We start from the raw sequence: 22896 nt of genomic DNA on the forward strand, positions 1-22896 counted from the left end.
CGATAAAAGCCGAATTAAAACCAAATATTACCAGCTGTGTTTCCGATTAAAATACTTTTAAAATTATCCCTACCTAAAATCCTCCCTAGGTCAGGCCCGCTTGCTGGAAAAACCATGTCTTGAGGGCGCGGCGGAAAGTAAGGAGATCCGGAATCATCCGGATCTCGGGGGGTAGTTCATTCCAGAGGGTGGGGGCAAATATGTGAACAATCGGTTCTCTGTGTGGATGCTGCTTCCAGAAGTCCATTCAGGGTCTGGGCAAAAAAAAATATTAGCTACCAGTTCTGCCAAAGTGGCAGAACTGGCTGAATCCCATCACTGGCCCCAGGGTGGATTTCAGGGATAGAAAAGAGAAGATCCTAGGAGATACATTCTGAGCAAAAAGAATGTCTGTTTTCCATTTGAGGATGAATATCAAATGGTAAAGCCAAAGAGGCTTTGATTTATCTAGAAGAACTACAGAAGATTTGAAACATCAAAACTAGAGTAGCACATAAGCCCTTCTGCCAATTTCCCTGTGTGGCCATTCCCTCTTTTCTCAACTTCCCTCACTGAGCAGGAAGGTCTGAAACAGGTTTATGATTGCATGGATTTTATTCAAATTTGGGCAAATGCATTTTATGCTTAATGCAGGATACCTGGGAAGCAACAGGACAAGAATAGTACACTTGAGATAGGACTAGTTTGCATAATAAAGAAAACAATATTATAGAGAACTTTTAAAGGTAGGAGAAATATTTGATGAAGGTAGGAGAAAAATAACAATTCTAGGGATAGTTTTGTATCATTTAAGTCCTGGGAAATGAGGTAGATATATTTGAAAGCAAATACCTTTTTTTTTTTAAATGAATGTGTTCTTCAATGTTCATAAGCTCAGATTTAATGTTTAGATACCCTGTCCTAAAACATTGGTATTGCTTTCTGTATAGAAATTTTTAGACAAAGCACTTACCACAGTTAACTGATATGGATATTATAAATCCAATAATAATAGTTACTGTTCGCTTTTTTATTGCTGTGTTGATTCCTAGAATTTAGATTGGGCAAGGTTTATCAACTATATCACACTTTATTATTTTTTCTCTTCATTCTTTCTTTACAGATGTTTTATTCTTTCAAATGACTCTATTCATTGTGAAAGGGAGCTATATCATTCATCCAGAGCTTGGAAAGATCACAAAGCCTACATTGACAAGGAGGTTGGAAGGTCTTTTTCTTAATTTAGAATTAGAACTGGTATTTTGAGACAGAATAATTTATCATAAAATATATATTAAATGAACATTTGGAATGATATTGGGATTGGGTGCAAATTACTGCATATTGATATGCACAATATATGTTCTTGGAGATAATGGTAAACTATTGTTCAATGTTATATGAATGAGAATGAGACTTATCTGTGGTTCTCTCTCTTCCAGTATCTCTTCTTGTATTGAAGATCCCCACTTTCATTCATTGTGATTTCTTATAAAATACTAATTTGGACAAACTATGTAGTCCTATCCTAATGATACAAACAAGACAGCTTCAGACAATGGGAATCAATGGCTTGATTCCCTAAAGCAGTCTTCCCCCACATGAAACTTTTAAACACATTGGGATTGTGTAACAACAACTCTGTTCACTTCAAATAACTAATATAAGAAATGGAGCATGGAAAAACTACAGAATCTAAACAAATAGACTGAAAAGTAGTCAATACCTTGTGGTAATCACATCACACTAAAGAACATTCTAAACACTTTACGGTCTTTTGAAAATAATTGCTTAGTGGCATTTCACCATGTCTGAACTTGTTCTTGCAGTGGTGTGTGTATATGTACAACAATCTACAAGATGTGCTGTAACATATGAATGTTTAAAGAACAGTAATAATTTTCATATGCATTTAGCAATGATATGAAACAGTTTAATGAGAAGATTTATCATGAACAATATAAGTATTGGGTATATAATATTGCTATTAAACCAGTCATTCTTTTTACAGATTGAAGCTCTCCAGGATAAAATTAAAAATTTAAGAGAAGTAAGAGGACATCTTAAAAGACGAAAACCAGATGAATGTGACTGTAGCAAAAAGAGGTATATAAAACTTTCTCAAAAACTTACATATTATGAACTAGTTTGGAAACCAATGTACATGGGAGCAAGATTAATTGTTCTCAAGTTGATTTTGTAACTAAATATGACAGCATGTACAAAAAGAAGTCATACAGTGTTGTCAGACAAAGTATTCTTTTATTGGATTTTGTTTCATAATTTCATTATTTTATGGAGTTCTACTTATATAGTTAAATTTCAGGAAGATTTTTGAAGTAAGTAATCCTAGAAGCATTTTTAGAACAAAACTTAGGACCATATTGCTATAGTCCATGTTTTTTATATTGTTAATATAAAAAAGTAATTACTACACAGCTTTCTAGTCAAAGTAAATGCTTCTGAAATCTAAGAAATTTTTACCCCAGATCCATGCTTCTTTAAAAGAGCCTCACTGTATATAGAATCAGTGCTGCTCATTAACAGATTTTAAAATATTAGACATGTTTTTGCTTTAAATGGGCATTTTACAGAAAGCTTTTTATGTTATAATCTTTCTTTATAGCTATTATCACAAAGAAAAGGAGGCAAAAGTTCAAGAAAAGCTTAAGACAAGTCACCTACATCCATTCAAGTGAGTCTTGTTAATTTCACCACTTCTGGAGGCAGGTTGTTCCACTGGTTAATTGTTCTAACTGTCAGGAAGTTTCTCCTTAGTTCTAGGTTGCTTCTCTCCTTGATTAGTTTCCATCCGTTGCTTCTTGTCCTGCCTTCAGATGCCTTGGAAAATAGCTTGACTCCCTCTTCTTTGTGGCAGCCCCTGAGATATTGGAACACTGCTATCATGTCCCCCCTCGTCCTTCTCTTCATTAAAATAGACATACCCAATTCCAGCAGTCTTTCCTTATATGCTTTAGCCTCCAGTCCCCTAATCATCTTTGTTGCTCTTCTCTGTACTCTTTCTAGAGTCTCAACATCTTTTTTACATCATGGTGACCAAAACTGGATGCAGTATTCCAAGTGTGGCCTTACCAAGTCATTGTAAAGTGGTATTAATACTTCACGTGATCTTGATTCTATCCCTATCTATCCCTAAGCCACCCTATCATGTAGATCTGGTCCCCCCAGCAAAACAACTGGAACCACTCCTGGAGGAAAAACCACCATTATATTGTGCCTCCCATTCTCCCTAAGCCAGTCCAGAACAATAACATATTTGATGGTATTCAAGGTCACTAAGTGGTCAAAGAGGGTCAGAAGGAAGACCCTCCTCCCCCAAATAGCTTCATTAAAAAGGGTTAGATATCAAGCTGAACCAAGCAAAAGAGCTCTAGCTTAATTCTTTTTTTCCAGAGCCCTTTGCTGAAATACAACCTCCTTCTAAAAAAGGAAAGATTGGAGACTGGATGAAATTGTCTGTTTCATAGGATCTAGTCATAGTTTATTGAGGAGAGGTTAGACCACTGTATCCTTCAGAGCCTGCAGAACCACCCCATCTCATTCACCACTACTGCAAGTCATCTCCCAGGAAGCCTTGACCAGCCAAGAGAGATAGATATAGATTCAAAACACAGATGGCCACACTTACAGCTTCAAATAACCTGTCCACTTCCTTTTAAATAATTACAAATTATGTTTTACAGGGTCTAGTTTATGTGTTCTTTCTTTTAAGAAAGTGATTATCTGCTTGTATTCCACTATTCCATTAGTGTTTGAGCTGCTTAGGTTTTAATGTGTCTCCTTTGTATTTTTCATATATCTAAATTCAATGGATTTTATTTTTATGGTTGATTGCAATGAGCAGATGTTTAGACTGGAATTTAGCATTTTTATCAAATTCTTCCCAAAGACCTGAGAGGCAGATGTTTTTTTATGGTATTAAGGGTATTATTGCAAGATGCAAGCTGTTCCAAGTAAAGCTGCAATTGACTGATGGTGATTATATGGCAAAGTAACATATCCCAATCATCATCTGTAAGATTTCAGGGTTCACCAGCTTCTAAAAGGAAGTTATCAAGTTGATCAGCCTAAATTTTAGGGAGGGCCATTCTAAAGCATAATGCCATTGTGAAAAATGCATATTAAGTTATTAATTAAGTAATTATTATAGGAAAATAAACAGAAGTAACCACATTCCAGCATTGACAAAGCAGGCTATAAATAACAGCAGGAAGCATAGTTTATGTTAAGTTTATATGTATACTTAAAACATACAGATTTCTGAATATGATTTTATGTCTTTATATTCTTAATGACAGAGATAATGTAGCTAAGAAGCAATGTCTGTGTTCCACTGTGAAGCAAGCCAGTTCTTCTTTTCTGGGAAAAAAAATAACAAAAGCAAAACTAAAATCATAGAGGTTTGATAAAGCAGATTAATTTCTCAAAACCTGGTGCAATCCGCATATTTTACATAATACCGTAGTTCCCATGAGCACTAGTGAGCTTAGCCAATGTCACTGATGATGCTCTTCCAGAACCAGGGAAAATAATACTGTATAATGTTTCTAGGCTATAAGCCAAATTGCAATTGTCAGTTCATTTGTGAAAAATGTACATGTGCATAGAACTTAGTTTATTGTAACCTCGATTATTAAAGTACGCTATTGTTTAACATCTATTAAATATTTTTGAGTGATTAGGGAAGCTGCTCAAGAGGTGGATGGTAAACTTCAGCTCTTCAAAGAGAATCGGAGGAGAAAAAAAGAAAGGAAAGGGAAAAAGCGCCAGAAGAAAGGAGACGAATGCAGCCTTCCTGGACTCACTTGCTTTACTCATGACAACAACCACTGGCAGACTGCACCATTCTGGAACTGTGAGAACCACTTCCAGTAGATGCATGCACATGGGAATAAGAATTGATGTGATCTCTTAGGGAGTTGGAGGGCATATTTGTTCTGGATCACATATGGAGAGGAGAGGAAAAGACAATAAGCTCATTAAAAATGGGTATGTTAATTCAAACTAGAATTGCATTTAGAGCTGAACTGACTAGATTTAATTTACAGATTTCTGAGTGAAAACAGTTTCAAAGTAAATGAAACCCAGAGATCTTGTGTGACCCAATAGGAGTATAAAGATTTGCTTGATTAAATAGGTGGTGGTGGGCAAAAGGGACAGCAACATATGTGACAGTGCTAGGAAACCTAGCAGTATCCATTATCTACTTAGTGATGTATTTGGATGAGGTCTCATAGTCAAACAGGGCCAATCCATTGCTCAGTTCAAGACATCCAAAGCTTGAACTCATCCAGTGGTGGACTGTCTAGGCTCTGCTTTGAAGAACACCCAGGAGAGAAAGTTCTCCTGGTAGCTAATTCGAATTCCAAACTGCTCTTATCATCAGGAGATTGTTTTTCTAACATTACAAGATGGGTTGCAGAAATGTTTTTGTGCACTTGTAAAAGCTATATGTGTACTTTGTACAAGCATTGTCCACTAATACGCAGTAACATTGCATGAAGCATGTGATATGCTTATGGAACTATCAATGGATTCCCCTTGCTCAAGTGAAGTGAATACATGTATGTTTAAATTTATTTTCCCCCCTATAACAGTGGGATCATTTTGTGCTTGTACAAGCTCCAACAACAACACTTACTGGTGTTTGCGAACAGTAAATGAAACACACAACTTCCTCTTCTGTGAATTTGCTACAGGATTTTTGGAGTATTTTGATATGAATTCTGATCCGTATCAGGTAAATATATGTTAAAAATGATACAGTTGTCGGAAACTACCTTAGTGTAAGCCACTATTAATACATTCCAATTATATCTCATTTTATGTCTTGATGAAACTCCGAATAATGTAAGCTGGTCTCCCCAAACACCTTCACATCCAAGTTTTGATCCAAGCATACAGTCATGTATACTTTGCAGCTCTCTTACTACATGATATATGTGGCACTGAGAAAGTATTACAAGTAGTGCTTGCCTTACAACCAGTTGCTTAATGACTGTTCAAAGTTATGGCAGACCTCCCTGGATATAACCCAGTTCCAAAGTTATGAGAGCTGACACACACACACACGGTCACATATTGAGTATGCTACATTTACAGCTTTTTGCTCCTGTGGTTACATAACTGGCTTTTATGATGATTTTGCCAAAAACTGGCATTTACTTCCACTTTTTGGCAAATACAGCCCCTTGATTCATGTAACGACCACTGCAAAAAAGATCAGATTGGCCATGTGGGTGACCTGATTTACAATCATCACAACTTATCATCATCAGAGGTAGATTGCACCACAGTTGTAAATCAAAAAATATTTCTGGATCCTTGCATATGTGTTCCAAAGAAATGTGAGAAGTAGTTACAACTTGTTGAAAGTCCATGTGCATAGGCATAATCATTTAAAGTTCACATCTTTTGCAGATGCAAGCATTTATTTATTTATTTCCATGCTCAGCTGACAAATTCAGTACATACGGTAGAAAGAGGCATTTTGAACCAGCTACACCTTCAGCTAATGGAGTTACGAAGTTGTCAAGGTTATAAGCAGTGCAATCCAAGACCTAAGGGACTTGACACAGGTAACAACCCATGGTTTAAAAACTGGAACGTTGTGTTTTGTTTCCCCTAATAATTCCAAGGAGCAGCTCCGTGGTTCCTGACAAGGACTTTTAGGTAAGGACTTACAAGCTCAAGAAAATAATGCATTTCACTGAACATATAAATGATACATAACATTGAAATAATTATTTTTATTTTTATTTATTTGTATCCCACCTTTATTGTTTTTATAAATAACCCAAGATGACAAACATATCTAATATTTCTTTCTCCTATTTTCCCCACAACTACGCTGTGAGGTGGGTTGGACTGAGAGACAGTGATTGGCTCAATCATCTAAAGCAGGGGTGTCAAACTCACAATGTCACGTGACGTGTTGTGATGTATCATGCCTTTTTTTCCATTGCCGGCAATGGGGTGGGCACGGTTTCGGCTTGAGGCATCCGGCCCGTTTGACAGCTCTTATCTAAGGAGTAGAAAAACCTGCAATTTCCTTATTTACCCATAGATTTGTTCTACCTAATTATAACAGACTGGCATTTTTTGTCAATGCAAGTGAAAAAAGCTAGGATAGATTAAGAAATCACTCCTACCTTATACAATAATTACCCATTATCAATGAATTAGGCTAGGTTATTTTCTCCCAAAAATCCACTGGGAAATTGAAATAAGAGTATGGTAAAATGAAAATAAATGACTACACAGGTCATCTGTTTTTATCTTACAAATAAGCAAGTCTTAAGATGGTTAGATTATGAGATCTTAATATGTGTTCCTTAATGTTAGTTTGATGCTGCATATTCTCTGAATTGTCATTGTCTCTTTAGCTCAGTGTTTCTCAACCTTGACAATTTTAAGGCATGTGGACTTCAACTCCCAGAATTCCACAGCCAGCATTGGTTTAGCTGGTTTTAGAGCTTTCTGGTGAATAGGCAATCTACGGGAGATGGACAGAGCCTGAAACTTGCCTCTTTTTACACATCTTAAAGCAATAGCAACCCAAACTTGCCAATAGGAGAAAGGAATTTGAATTGGCATCAGCCTTGCACAACATCATCAACTCCTATTACAGATGTGCACAGCTGAGTCAGCTCTCACTTCCTCCCCAAAGGGCAAGATGGCCATTCTTTTATCATCATCTGTAATATAATTAGAAATCATGGGTTTGTTCCTTGGAGATTTATCTCCCATTTTTTATGGTTTCATTTATTTTACCAATAAACATTTCCCTTTTCTTGTAACTTAATCATCTTTTTGTCCTGTTTTAGTTATTTCAGAACATACCTTATTCAGGTATCTTTGTTGAACTGCTTCTTTACTTGATTATAACCCCATAAAATTATGATTAGGAATTAGATGCTGTGCATGGAAAGCTACATGTGAATGATTTTACCAAATCTAAACACTAACAAAAGTTACTCTTGTATTTTCCTATATCAGGAAATAAAGATGGAGGAAGCTATGATCCACACAGGTATCCACACTTTATTATTCTCCTCAGCAGCTTCTTTCCAAATAATTGCATGACCTGGTCCATTTCAACTAATGCCTCTACTATGCCTGCTGCGCATCACATAGCTTTTGCTGCATGCAAGCGCTAATGCTGTTCCATCAAGCCACTGTGTTTACATTTTCACATTACATTTAATATATTTACATCAAAATTTCATTTTATTTTACTCCACCTTAGGAAATTCACTCTCATCCTCATACTTAAGCAGAGGAAGAGAGAGAAGGTATAGTGCAGAAAGAATGCTCAGCCATTTATTCACCAATCCACACCCACCTGTCTTTCCATCTAGAACATCTACATATCACTCTTTGTGGGGCATCAGACATCTCCATGAATTTAGGGAACCTGGAATGAAGAATACATTCTTGTACTGTTTTATGTACTGTAGGTCATGATGTCCAAAAGAGGGTGCTTAAATATGTATACCTTTGCACACCAAAACAAATTCAATTGCACTTATAGTATAGATGTTCATATATTTGAGTTTATATTGGATACTTGTTCACTTTTTCTCTATAGAACTTGATTTTTTACAAAACTGATGTCAGCTTTCAAGATGGGTATCTGGTCCATAATACACTTATGCACATTTCCCAAATAAAATGCCAAAAAGTGTTATGTATTTCTACACCAGTAAATTTGATGTTATAAAACTGTTGAAATTAAGCCAATGTGGACTGGGTCAGCACCCAGATGATATGGAATTCTGTGAGATAATAATTATTAAATGCATTTTAAAAGAAGGGTAACTCTTAGGATTATTAGATTGTTTTGCCGAACTTCAGTAAGAGGTTGGGCTTTGTTTCATATTTAGAATCAAATAGAAAATAATTATTTACATTGTGCACTTTTGGGATTTACAAGCTTCCTTCTGCTTAGTTTCTCAAGGATTGTTACTCTGTCAAACTGCTTCAAGTTACCTCTGCTTAGTACTTGGTGGCAACAATTAGCAGTCTTTACACACTTCCAATTGACAGCTCAATTGATAGCAATTGACTACCTTCACCACACATTAGATTGCCTCAGGCTAAGCCAGAGGTGGTTGCAGGCCAGTGTTAGTCCTCAATTTGTATTCAGATCAAACTAAGGCACAATTTTAATCAATAAGTAACTAAAATAAGCAACTGTTTATTCACCAAAGTGTCTATTATCATTTAAAATAAAAAACAAGTCAGCTTCTTGGTCAACTAGTCATGAACTGGGAAGTGAATGATAGAAATGTTGGAATTGTCTTGTATTCCCTGATAAGACAGGAAATGTTGTTGAAAACAAAGGAATTAGCATTAAGCCATGTAAATGTTCTAGAATTAGCACTGAAGATTAATTGGGGCTTGAGAGGGCTGTTCGCCTGGTGAATTCAACCTGTTTACAACACAGAAACAAAGCTTTTCTGCCCTCTGCCCTCAGTTATCTCTTTCCCTTTCTACATAGTTTGTCTCCCCTTGTCTCTTTCCTTCCCTTTCCACGTGCAGTTACACTTTCTAGTCATCCTATCTCCATTCCCTTTTCTTTGTTGAGGTTTCTTTTGGAAGAAGGAGCATGTGTGCTCCTCTATGTGAAAGACGTATTTGTGAGAAAATGATTGATATATGCCGATGGGCATCATTTAAGTTTGCAAATGGTGCACCTTGGCTTATAAGTGATTAATTGTAATTATTTGTTATTCAATTAATGTACATTTTTTTCTTTTTTGGATATGCCTTCTAGAATCTCTATGAACAGGCACACCTATAAGCATACATATGCACAAGTGTGCTCCTCTTTTCAGTATTCTCTACAGGTTCAGTGACCATTCAGCTCTATGATGGTGCTGAATGAGGGGCACTTAGGATGGAGCTTCAGAGTTCCAGCCATTGCAACATACCCATGGTCACCTAGTTGCTATTCCTGACATTCTCTGCCAGCTTCCCACAAACAAAATCAACAAGGACACCAGCAAAGAATCCAAAGTCATGAGCATGTGATGTCCTTGATTAATGATTTATGTAATCTTTGTTTAACAATGGCAACCTTGCCATTGTTAACTGATGCAGCCACATGATTTCATGCTCTATAACCATGTCACTTAGTGATGGAGTTCCTGGTGTCAATTGCTATCATCACCTGGGGAATACCTATATTCAGAAAGAGTCCACAATGTTGATACACCAAACTATGTTACACCAAATTATTCCACTATGTACAGCTCTTACAACCGCAGAATCCCTTGGCTTAGACATGGAATTCTTGATCCATCTGGAAGATACTGAGTTTGGAAATATTACTCTGTCTGAGGTTTACCATATTGTCCTATACCAGTGGTGGCGAACCTAAGGCACACGTGCCAGAGGTGGCACTCGGAGCCCTCTCTGTGGGCACATGCACCGTTGCCCCAGCCCCTCCTCCTCCCACGCCCCCCTCCTCACCAGCAGCCCCCTGGAGAGTCACCCCCAGGTGCGGCCCATGCGAAGCAGCTCCAAGGACATGGTAGCCAGGCAGCGGGGACAAGATTCCACCCTTGTGCCCCATCGCGCGCAGATGATGCTGCGGGGCATGGGCAGAGGGTGTGGTCACCATGGCGCTGCTGTGATCTGTGGCGGGCCGTGGAGGTGGTGGATGGCCCAGCAGGCAGGGTGGAGCGCGGATGGGGGTGGGGGGCGGGGTTTGGGCACTTGGTCTCTAAAAGGTTCGCCATCACTGTCCTATACCATTTTGACTTTTTTCACTTTTTATTTTTTAAATTTAATTCATTTTGAATTCTTTCTAATGTTTTTTCTAGTACCAAGTCCTTTCCTGGAGTAACTTCTAAGGTTCATCTTCTGACTTGCACTCTCTCTGTAAAAATTTGCTGTGTAATTGATATCACTAATACCAAAGCCATTTGGAACTATCTCATATTGCTGAGGACTGATTATAGCAGGGCAACACTTTTTTATGCACACAAGCCTCTGCCATTCTATCCAAAAACTTTCTTCTCTATATTTATTAAGAATATAAAATCTTAAGGTCATTATCAGGCTGAGTATTTTGATCACTAATCAGTCAGACATCTATGGAAATCCAGGTTTTCAGTGTAACAGCCTCTTCTGTTGCTTCTTTTTAGGCACTGCATACTGTACTGTAGCATATGTTCAGTAGCAAAGATTAAGATTACTGATTTAATTCCACACCATTTCTGCTTCTCTTTCCAATTCCCCAAATATTGGGGCATGCTGAGTCTTCACTGTACAAGATTTGCTTCGTTTTTGATAGGAAAGGCATTTGTACACAGGTTTTGAGATTCTTGAAGCATGGTAAGGCCTTCCTTGCTGACTTTACTCTTGCTGTATAGTCCATATGTGCATCCATATTGGCAATTAGTGTCTATTAAGTCCTCATCAGTCTCTAGTGATGTTATTTCCATGAGCACCCTTAGGAGTCCAGTGAGATTGGTAATGTTGCTATTGCCTATAAGGATATTTATGTGTTAAATGCCATTTGTTGTTACATTCTTTTAAAAAAATCTATAAAACAAATGTACTCTTTACCCCTCCCAATTCCTGGCTGGAGATGAAAACTTATGGAAAACAAAGGCAACTGGGCAACATGGATAGATCTTGAAGCGTCTTATTGCCCCCACAGAAGTATTTCTTTTTATATAAATTATGAATAACACAGAGATAAAACAACTCTTGGTATCAATTATTATCCCTTGCATGAGAACTTTTCTGAAATTTTCAAATGTGTGCTTTTGGTAGAAAAATGTCTGTTATGTTTCTGTCTTGACCTATTTTCCTCCATATATATTCTAATATAGGTCCCATTATTGACAGTCATTATAGTTTTGTACAGAGAGGTTGGACAGGTTTAACACAAATTAGGTTACTATAGCTGAGAAATATTATGAAGACAAGCAAGAATTAGCTTAACTCTTATCTGCAATGTAAAGGTAAAAGAATTTACATGCTGTAGAAGTGTACAACAGCACTTACCCTTAAAGTGATTCTTCTACAGCATTTAATTTTTTTAATGTTTCTGTTTAAGCTAAAAAAGTTAAGCCGAGTCTTGCTTTGTCTTGATATATCCACATTTCCAAGGAAAAGAGAAATTCTCTCGGTCCCTAGGTATCTGCAGGACCACCAACCAGATTAAACTCATCTCAGAAGATTCTCCCGACAGAACTTCTTTGTGGTGCCCCAATTTCAGGAAGTGCTGCGGGGAAAAAACATTGTTCAGCACATTCACCAATTTATTGATTTATTGCTTATTTACTGCTATTGTTTTTTGTTATAAACCAGTGTGCTTTGCTGAAAGGTATAACTATTATACTATATTTGAGCATATTATTATAAACCCTATGCTCTGCAAAGATTTGGTTAACATCAAATTAGAAGTACTCTCCAACAAAAGGGAGTTTCCTTATGATCCTCTAGGATTTAATTAAGTCACGGAGAAATAATGAATATATGTGTATAATTAAAGACTATTCATACAAATGCTTTGGCTATCTCACAACTAAATATCAATCACTATTACAGTAAGAAATCCATGTGAATGTTTCTGTAATGCTTTTCTTTTTTTGGGAAGAATTGCTAAATTCACTTTCATCATATTGAATGAGACCTGCTATGAAAAAATGCAAGAGAATGCTGCTGCCTGGTATTAACCCACTCATGTCTCACTTGAGCTCGTGTAAAATATTGATTACATATCCCCGCCTAAAATTAAGAGATAGTATTTTCTCATTGCAACCAATATGGTAAAATTCTGAAAAAGAGATTATAGCATGTAAAGAATTTTCTATGTTGTGCTACTCAATTAAGATGGCAATTATTAAATATGACTGCAAAGATTAGATTGATATTTAATTCAAATCATTGGTTTTTTCAGTTAGGTCTATGAATCACTTTGAATCAGCAATCAAACTAGATACTCTTGAATGAATTTGGGAAATCAGATTGAAGCGCCAAATGGAACTGATTTGACTTTCCAAATTAAATTATGATTTGAACCAAAGCCATTTGAATCAGATCTGAGCTAAGCTACACATGACTGATATCCAATATTACAAGATGTTACTGTTTCCTTTTTTTTTCTTTTTGACAGAGGGCACTTATGGCATGGATGGGAAGGCTAAGCTCCCAAATTTTACAGAAAGTATCAACTGGCAAGGACTGGAAGATTTGTACAGTGTGAATGAAAGTTTATATGAAGCCAGACACAATTACAGCATTAATTCTGATGACTGGAGAAATTACTTGAAGGATGTAGATAGAATCTTTGCACTGCTGAACAGTTACTCTAAGCAAAATCAAAGAGCAGAGACTCCCACTGTTAATAACAGTGAAAACTTGGATGAATCATCCACATCATTTTCCTTGCTGGGAATGAGCTCTGCTGAAACAGATGAAGCTTCGAGTGGGTTCACAACCCTAGAGGCTCAACCTATCATCCCAACATATTATGGAGACCTGACCTTGAGCACAGTAGTGTCAAGCAAGGATGGCAGACTTGAACTAAGCAATGATATTCCTGCAAAAAGGAGTACAAACGGTCACCAAGCCAAAACATGGCTAAAGATTGAAGAGCCAGTTAATTCAGAAATGGATTTTAGTGGGAACGATTTGACAGAACTGGAGTCCAGACACAGCTTCATCTTGCAACCAATTAACATTATTCAGAAAGCCTCTATGACAGACAAAGATTTTGCACAGGGTATTTTTGAAGAGCAAGTCTACCTGCCCATGAACTCCGCTGCAAAAATAATCAGCTGGGCTTTAAACACATTTGTTCTGAAACATAAAACTGAAATGTTGAGAAAAAGGGAAAGTTTTCAGAAATCTTCAGAGTTTCTGAATGAAGAAGGCAGTGCTTCAAATCCACTCCCCTCAAATTAGCCTGTGTTAGCAAGTCAGACACTATTAATTAGGTAGCAAATGGAACAACCGTTTTATAGCAAAATTCCATAGTGTGTATTTTATATACAAATTCTTGTCAATGTGACTGCAGCTACTAGAATCCGAGAATTAAAAAGGCACCATTGTGCTTTTTTAGCAGAGCTCTATTTTTTAAAGTAGTGTGAATGCACCTTCAAAGGAAATGAGCTCATTTTTTTGTTCTCATAACAAATATTCTTATCCAATGTTTTGAGTATTTTTTATTAATTTGAACCATTGAAATTTCATATTGTCAAAGTAAACTTACATGCCCTTTTGTAATCTTTGTGCCATAGTCTTTATTAATCTGACTCGTCTACATGTTCTTAGTTTTGCTAATACAATGTAATTTGCAAAACAATAAAAGAAATTGATAGAGAATGCATTATGTACATGGATTGTAAAAAGCAATTACTGGTATATTGAGCAGATTTTCACGTTTGATTTAAAACCGTTATGTTCAAATTGATTCATAGAAACGTTTTTTCTTAGATATAACAAACAGGAAACTTAACAGAAAGTTAAAGTGAGTTAATTTTCCAATAAATAGGAACTAAATTGTAATTAAGATTTTTATTTTTTCAGGAAAATTCGATTTCTACTTTGCAAAAGGTCTTAATGTATTCACAGCTGTTCTAGTCATTTTAGAATAAAATCCAGTCCAAAGAAAGGTTCTATATATAAATATGCTATATATTATATTGCATCTTGGCACACTTGCAGATGTGCAACACATACCCTTTTTTAAACACAATTTAAGACAGCACAATTGCATTGTCGTATCTGTATGTAGCCATACAGAATACTGGATTGTAGGTATACCTTTTAAAACAGCAAGGAATAATGTTATGTACAAAACCACTTCTCCACTGTTCTCCAGAATCAAGGAAAAGAATGCTTCCCACAGAAATATCAGTTTGCATATGTTGGTTTAATAAAGTGCTTTAGAATATAGTATCTGAACAGGGGAAAATAGATACAGTCATCTGGAATTGTATGAAGGTAAAGATTGTTCCTAAAATGTGGGGTTTGGAGGTTTTTTCCCCCCAGCTGGGAGGGAACCCAAACAAACAAACACAAAAAAACCTTCAAACCTTCAGAATAAAGATTCTTAGTTTTCTTAGTTACAAGATTTGCAGAAAGTGACATTTTAGAAATCATTTATAGAAATAAGGTTGACATAGAATTGTCTGTTTCAATCATGAAATACCAGATAAATATTTCATGTTATTAATAGATTAAATACACGCAAACGTACCCACCACACTGTTTCCTTTTGCAATAAGAGCATACAAAGCTCATAAAGGGAGCAATAGTAAACCAATGAAATTAAAATCCTAATATAGAGGAAGATAGGTAAGTGTAGTTTATATACCAACACCATTCACAATTTTATTTTTCCAGTAAATCCATATGCGGCATCCCGTACTGACTTTTGGTTTTTAAAATTCTCACATTCCCTTTTGGAAGAGCTCAACTCCAGTAATGATCTCAGCCTCCTATTTCCTTTCAACCCATTCACTCCTCCTTCATAATTCTCTTTTGCAATTTAATTCTCATTAATTTGCCCTATATGGCCAAATTCCAATGTTGTTCCAGATTGTTTACCCATATTTCGGCATTCATTCCACATTCAGAGTACATTTGTTTTTGACCTTTTCTTTCATTCTTTTTCCTCACATTTTTGCAGTACTCAGTTCCCAATTTCAAATTACCATTTGGTTTAATGTCTACGGAATTTCTCAGTCATCCAGGTTATGGTTGTCCTAAAGGTGCTTTTTCAAAAGGCAACTGGACTTTGTTTTTCCTTGAATATGTTTCGCTTCTCATCCAAGAAGCTTCTTCAGCTTCTTGGATGAGAAACGAAATTTCTTCAAAGAAAAATAAAATCCAGTTGCCTTTTGAAAAAGCACTTTTGGGGTTACCATTTGGTTACTCTTAGTTTTTCTTATTTCCAAATAATCTGGGTACAAGCACATTCTCATAAACAGCCATTTTTGCTTCTTCTAACATTCCTTCCACACAGCATATATTTTCTACTAGCATCCGCACATCTTAAAATAGCTCCATTTATTTAATACAAGTATTATATTACCAATGTATACAAATTAATCTACTTGCTCTTTTGCCATTTATATAGAAATTTGCAATTTCCTCTGTCAAACCCAATTGCCTTGATATTTATGTATTAATGTTCAATTCTGTGCTCCTTGTATTAGTTTATATAACATTTACTTATTGTTTGAAGGCATTTCAATAATTTTTATGAAAAGCTTTTGGTGGATTCTGTAAACATGAGTATCATTTACATGTCTCAAACTGAACAAATTTATTTAAGGATGTGAATGATAGAGTTTTATATATATATTCAATAGATTTACAAACTGTTCATGTAAGAATTTTTTGAATACTTTTATAGAACAATTCTGGCTTCAGGAAAGTCTAGAAGCAATAATTCTTCAAATAAAGAGTTTCTGTACCTGTTTTATAGAAATCAGTCAAGTCAAATTTTCATAAAGGTATTAAATTATTTTAATTCAGTGTATTAACTTATAATCTAATAAGAAATGTTTTACCATGTAATATTTTGCAGTTACTTGAATTAAAATAACGATCCAAGCTCAGATACAAATTGTAGACATGAACAGTTGGGAGCAATGGTTGCATAAACAATAGAAAATAATGGAAACTGAATAATTTTAAGTATAAATAATGTCTTCCAAATTACAGTGGTACTTCGGTATTTGACATCAATTGGTTCCAAGAGTCACTACAAGTACTAAAAATTACGAGTGCTAAACAAACCAGGTGACTTACCACATGACCCTTTGTTTTGGCCAGGAAGAACTTTGTCTGTCCTTTTTCCTATATCAGTAACCTTCCCAGCATGGCCGACTTCCAGTCCGCCCTCTGTGGCCATCCCCCTCTTCCTTTTCAGTGCACTAAATACCAAAGAAGCAACGAGAACCAGCACAACATTTTCGCATCAAAATGTTCGAGCACCAAATTGATGACTTTTGAAGCAGTCTACTACTGTACTGTAAATCCTTCTGCTTCACTGCAGCAATGTGGTATTTCTTTGGTTAGTTTTCAAGTTGTTTTTAAATTTGATAGATAAAATATTAACAGCTATAAACTGAAAGGAGCTTCATCCAGAACTTCCCTGACAACCAGAGAGAAAGGCAGGGGTTACTATGGTTTCTAATTTGTCCACAGGAAAATACACCATTTCCATCCTATGTCTCTAAATGCATGCAAAGCCAAAACTGAGAAGTTAGCAACAGACAATAAGTGCCAGCTATGCAAACAAGCTGAAGAAACAACCACCTGGTAAGCTGTGGCAAAAAGACTGCACAGATGGACTACAAGCAATGGCATGACAAAGTAGCTGGAAATATCATAAAATAGAGAAAGTCACAGAAAATGAAGATGCTGTGGGACTTTAGAATTCAAACAAACAGGCATCTAACACACAACACCTCAGACTTAACAATGTCAATAAAAAAGACAAAATGTCTGGATAGTGGATGTACCTGGAGGCAGCAGAAGAGAAGAGAAAGAACTGGAGAAGATAACAAAATACAAAGACGTACAAATAGAAATAGAACGACTATGGCAAAAGCAAGCAAAGGGTGCAATCCCAAAATATCTGCACCACTTGAACACCATCAGTATTGACAAATTTGCCATCAGTCAATTGCAAAAGACCACTTTACTTGGAACAGCTTCCATCCTGTGACAATATCTGTAATACCATCAAACATCCAGCTCTGCTTATTCCAAGTCCTTGGAAAGGACTCAATAGGTAGACAGAAATGCCAAACCGAGTGTGAACATCTGGCTTACTATGAAGCAAATAATAATCATCATCATCAGAAAAAATGTGAAAATTGAAGACCCCAAAACAAGAGTAGAATAAACTTAGTTAAGAATTACAAATACAAATATAAAGGAAAAGCTGATATGATCTATAGAAATAACTTAGAAGTAGTAACAACAGAACACTACAGGCCACCCTAACCCATGAATTGATCGCCCACTACCAAGAAGAATTAAAAGAAAAAATTATGGCATATGCAGAAAACAGTAGAAAGACAATACTGCCAGCAATGGTAGTGCCTAAAAAAGACTTGATACCTATAATGAAGGATGTAAATAAGGCACTTGTAACGATTAACATTTATCAACAGACCAATCAATTTCGCTACAGTAGAACAGTGGTGGTTACAGAAGAACTGGGTACTGAAATTAAAAAAATCAAATGCAAAATCATATTCAATCCCCAAAGTAGAACAAGTAATTTTAAAAAGAGCAAACATTGAAGGATGTAAAGATTGAGACAAGCCTAATAAAAAAATACTGGCTTAGTACTAGAAAAGCTGAAGAAGCTTTGGAAATCATAAAGCAACAAATAACAACAATAGCTGGAAAAATTGAGCACTATGAGATGCGAATCATTCAATTTAAGCACTATTGGTTATTTCAATCAACCAAAGGTGATTCTTCCAAAGTATAAATGGCAACAGAAATGCTGAAAATGGAAAACCAAACAAAAAGGAAAATTTTGGAAAGATATAGAAGAAACTCAAAAAGACTAATAACAACATAAATAATTAAAAACTGAATGAAAAGGATTAAACCATCTCCTGAAAATGATCCGTTGCATGGTTTTTGATTCAAATATCTGACCAACTTACACACAATTATATCTAAAGAGCTTAATGAAATATTGCATAAATAAATATTGCATTAGTGATTAATTAATAAGTGGCAAAAATGTATCAGATACAAAAGGACCCAACAACATAATGCAGTTGCCAAAATGATTCACTAGATCATCCATTAAAATTAATGTGGCATAATGAAAAATTGGTGAGAACATAAAGTTGAAAAAGTAATCAAAATGGGCAGGATAAAATATTGTGAGATTTCAGGAGACAAATTGATAAAATCTTGGCTCATAACACACCAGATTTAACTGTGATTGAAAAGAAGAAAGTGTGGATAATTGATGTGGTAATACCAGGGGATAGAATAGGAGGCAAACAATTGGAGGTGACATAGTATCAAAATCTGAAAATTAAAACTGAAAGGTTATGGCATAAACCAGCTATGGTGGTCCCAGTGATTCCATCTATTCAATTACCACAGGCCACACTGCTTTGATTTCCACATATTTACACTGATACATTAAAACATCCTAAATTCTTAGAAAGAACTCAATGCGTATGAAAGTCAGTATCAGCTAAAGAACTGGCAGCCTTGATTTCACATGTTTCTGTATACAAGACAATGGAATAGAAGAGAAAGAATTGGGGGGGGGATCATAAAACATAAAATAGAAGTAGAAAGACTATTTAAAAAAATAAAGGTAGTACCAATAGTAATAGGTATCTTGGTACTATCACAAAACATCACACCACCTGAACACCAGAGGCACTGACAAAATTACTATCAGTCAATTGCAAAAGGCAGCTTTACTTGGAACAACTTGCATCCTGTGATAATACCTTTAATATGAAAAATCTGCCCATTCCAGATTCTTGAGAAATACGCAATAGCTGGTTAAAAAAATGTCAAAGCTAATCTAAACCTCTGGCTGACATCATAATAGACAGTTGAACGGGGGAAAAAGAGTACCTTTTGAACATGAAATCAACAACCTAAAACTTTTCAGGAGCTTGATGCTGTTAAACAGTAAAGTAAAATCACACTCCACTCAGCTGGTATAAAATTACTGTTCATAAATGTCCATTTATGGTGGATGTCAATACCACACCACATAATAGCTTGCAGTAATGATGATGAATATTGGTTGGGACTCTTAAATGATAAATACTGCCTTTGTCAACTAATACCTTTAAAAAAAGGTAAATAAATTTGGAGTTGAGATAATATAAAATGAAAATAAGAGCCCATATTAAAACTGGCATTAAATTTTATATTATGTGACATTACAGATCATGAATAAATATAACTGGTAGATTAAAACACAGGCAATTTGGCTCATGCATAATGATTAGCTAATTATGAAAAACAGATGCAATTGAGCTAAGCAGCAACGACATACTAAATGAAGTAGTAGCACTGTATCCATATTCACTGCATTGATTCCTGCAGCAAAACTATTTTAGATTAGAGCAGATTTTTCTACTGTCCCACTCCCCAAAAGTATACTGTAAGTGTGGAATAGTACAACAAGATGTGACATAAAACACCACAAAGTTAAGTCATTTTTATTTCAAAATGCCAAGTACTAAAGGTTCATTTGCAAACAGCTATTTACACATATTGTCCATAAAGTTTTACACATGCTTGTACGTAAGATTTTGAAAACTGGTTTTTGTTCCACTGAGAGATAAATACTAGTTCAAATCTTCATTAAAAAAAAAATAACATTCCACAAATCTCCATTTTTTTTACAGATGCAAGTCATAGTTTCCTAACTGACACACTTAAAAACATTTATCAAAACTTAACATTTTAACTAGTCTGCCCCTTGATTAATAACATTTTCCCTCTTTCAGGTATAGTAGGGTTAAAACAAGATACAATATACAACATACTGCTGTTTTCCTGAAATCAATGGAAAAAATATACAATCTTGTCTATTTATTAATGGGGGAGTGTGTGAAGTATAAAAAAAGTAATGATTCAAAATTGCATATTTAAGAATATTAAGTTCAAACCTGGATTCTTTTTGAACAGTTTTTTTTTTTAGATTCTTCAGCATACAGTGTATTTTTTTTAACTACACATGGTTTTGGCTAACAGTTCTGTTTTGAAAGTTTATTTTTAAAGTTCAAAAATTAAAGATCACAATTCTTTTGTTTTTACCACCACAGTTCAATATTAACCAAATGACAGAGGGGCAGTAATCTGGGAGTAATCAAGGATCATCTATTGTACATTCTGTATTCATTCAACGGTACCATAGTCTGAAACCTTCCCTCCTAAGCTGCTCCTCAGCTGCACCAAATTTTGATTCCTAGACTTCCACACCACTATAGCTAAAAGTAAAGCAATTAGCAAGCTTGGCAGGACACCAGATCATCATGTCTTTTGGCTATCGCTATGCTCTGCCAGAAAATTGTTTCCAGATTCAACAATTAAAGGTATCTAGTTGGCTAATGATAGCCAATTCTTTTAGTTAAAATATTTAAACTAGTTCAAAGTTGTGTTACTTCATGAAAATTTGTGGAGCAAGAGTATATTGCAAACTTAAGCTGATAGTCCTGCAAAGTAAGCACCTGAGCAGCTATTTGAAATATTTTTCAGCCTCATGAGGGAATTCTTTTATCCCATTAGCACCAGTTGATCAGTTCCAAGCTGATCATTTATATTAGAGGACCAATATACATTTTCTGGTACACAATACTTTAAAAGAAAATTTGGGATAACTGCCCAATGCCAATCTAGGGCGCTCTCCATTTTATAACTACATTGCAGAAAAAAGAACAGTACCAATTTTTAAATGACATAATGAACTAATATGTATATTCAGAAGCTCCGTTCAAAAGTTTTCCAGAATACATGGTGAGCTCAAAACTAGGCCCACCTGTTTCCTATCTCCATAGATGCAGAAAGCAGATCTGAAAGGGAGCTATACTCACATTTGCTATGATAGGAGTAAAGTTGTCAGTGCAAATTAAAACCTTACATTACACTAAGGTACATTTAGAGAGTTGTACTTCCATGTAAGCAAATATGAGCACTGATCCCCTTCAGGCTGAAATGGTTCTCTTTCCTCCCTTTTGAGTTCTCTCTTTACATTCTCTTGGTAGATTACAATTAGCCAACAAATTGGATAAACTTTCTACTTCCAAATTTCAAGTATGCAATCAATAGTGAATGAATAATGACACTTTTGAGGCAATGGTAGGTTTGCATAAATAATCTTAATACTATATTAATAAACATATATTAGTATTTGTAGCAATCTACATCCATGTACATTATATACACTATGAAAAGATTTAACACTTAATCTAGGATGGGACAAAGAGATAACAAAATTCTTTAGTTATATGTTGAAGTATTACATTGGTGCATGCTCTCTAGTTTCTCTTCCACAGCTTAAAAAAAATAATACCGAAATTAGGAAACATAGAGCATGGCTAACCTATTGCTCTTTTAAGCTACTGCAGTGACAAAATAAAAGTACATGGACATGCACGGTACTTGGAAGATGTATGTCTGAGAAGACAGCAACTGGCCATTCAACCAGCAAGCTAACACTATACATGTTCAATACATGGCATCAGAATGCAACGTCATACATAGGCTTAGTTCAGATAGGCTAAATTTCAAAAATTTAGAACACAACCTGATAAATATAAGGTGTCTTCCCACTCTTCAAATTCCTCTATCAATTATTCCCTAACCTCATTTTTCTTCAATATATATCCATTAACATAAACCCTATGCACATTCTACAGGGCCTTAGCAACTGAGCTTTGATTGCTTATTCATTGCCTTATGAACTATTTCACTTTTTTTACATCCCCTGCTAATAGGCATTTCCTCTCAATGGATTACCACTCTAAAGATTATTTGAGGGATGCAGAAGGAGTTGGGGCCTGACCATATTCTCATTTCAACTTTTTGACAGCTACATCTCAGAAGCCCCTTTTGAATTTATCCTGAACATCAAATTGGTCCTGCCTAAGGAACTGCTCTTCACTGTGTGAATTAAGAGATCCCTCTAACCTCAGAATCAGACAACAGAATACTGTAACAAAATATGTTAGACTCAAAAATAGCACAGTGCAATTGGATGAGACATAACACTTCCAAAAGAGATCCGAACAAGGCTTTTGTGACCTCTTCAGGAATATACCCGAGTATTGCCTATGAATCACACTTTTTTAAAGTGTATTAGCATATCTGTGCAATGGAAAGCTAACCTGTACTTTTGATTTTAGCAATATG

At 35.6% G+C, this 22896-nt stretch overlaps 1 protein-coding gene across 1 annotated transcript in view; it reads left to right on the forward strand.

Annotated features, from left to right (window-relative positions):
* The window catches only part of SULF1 (sulfatase 1), a 51454-nt gene extending 36456 nt beyond the window's left edge, over positions 1–14998 (forward strand). Inside the window, exons 12-18 of the mRNA XM_015819393.1 lie at positions 1103–1199; positions 1991–2085; positions 2606–2674; positions 4683–4855; positions 5598–5740; positions 6455–6578; positions 13136–14998. Of these exons, the coding sequence (XP_015674879.1) occupies positions 1103–1199; positions 1991–2085; positions 2606–2674; positions 4683–4855; positions 5598–5740; positions 6455–6578; positions 13136–13926 (1492 nt within the window). The 3' untranslated portion in view covers positions 13927–14998. The remainder of the gene's footprint in view (positions 1–1102; positions 1200–1990; positions 2086–2605; positions 2675–4682; positions 4856–5597; positions 5741–6454; positions 6579–13135) is intronic.
* Positions 14999–22896: the final 7898 nt, after the last annotated feature.

This window comes from Protobothrops mucrosquamatus, unplaced genomic scaffold (assembly GCF_001527695.2).
Source record: "Protobothrops mucrosquamatus isolate PMUCROS unplaced genomic scaffold, P.Mucros_1.0 scaffold912, whole genome shotgun sequence".
In the NCBI taxonomy this organism is placed as follows: Eukaryota; Metazoa; Chordata; class Lepidosauria; order Squamata; family Viperidae; genus Protobothrops; species Protobothrops mucrosquamatus.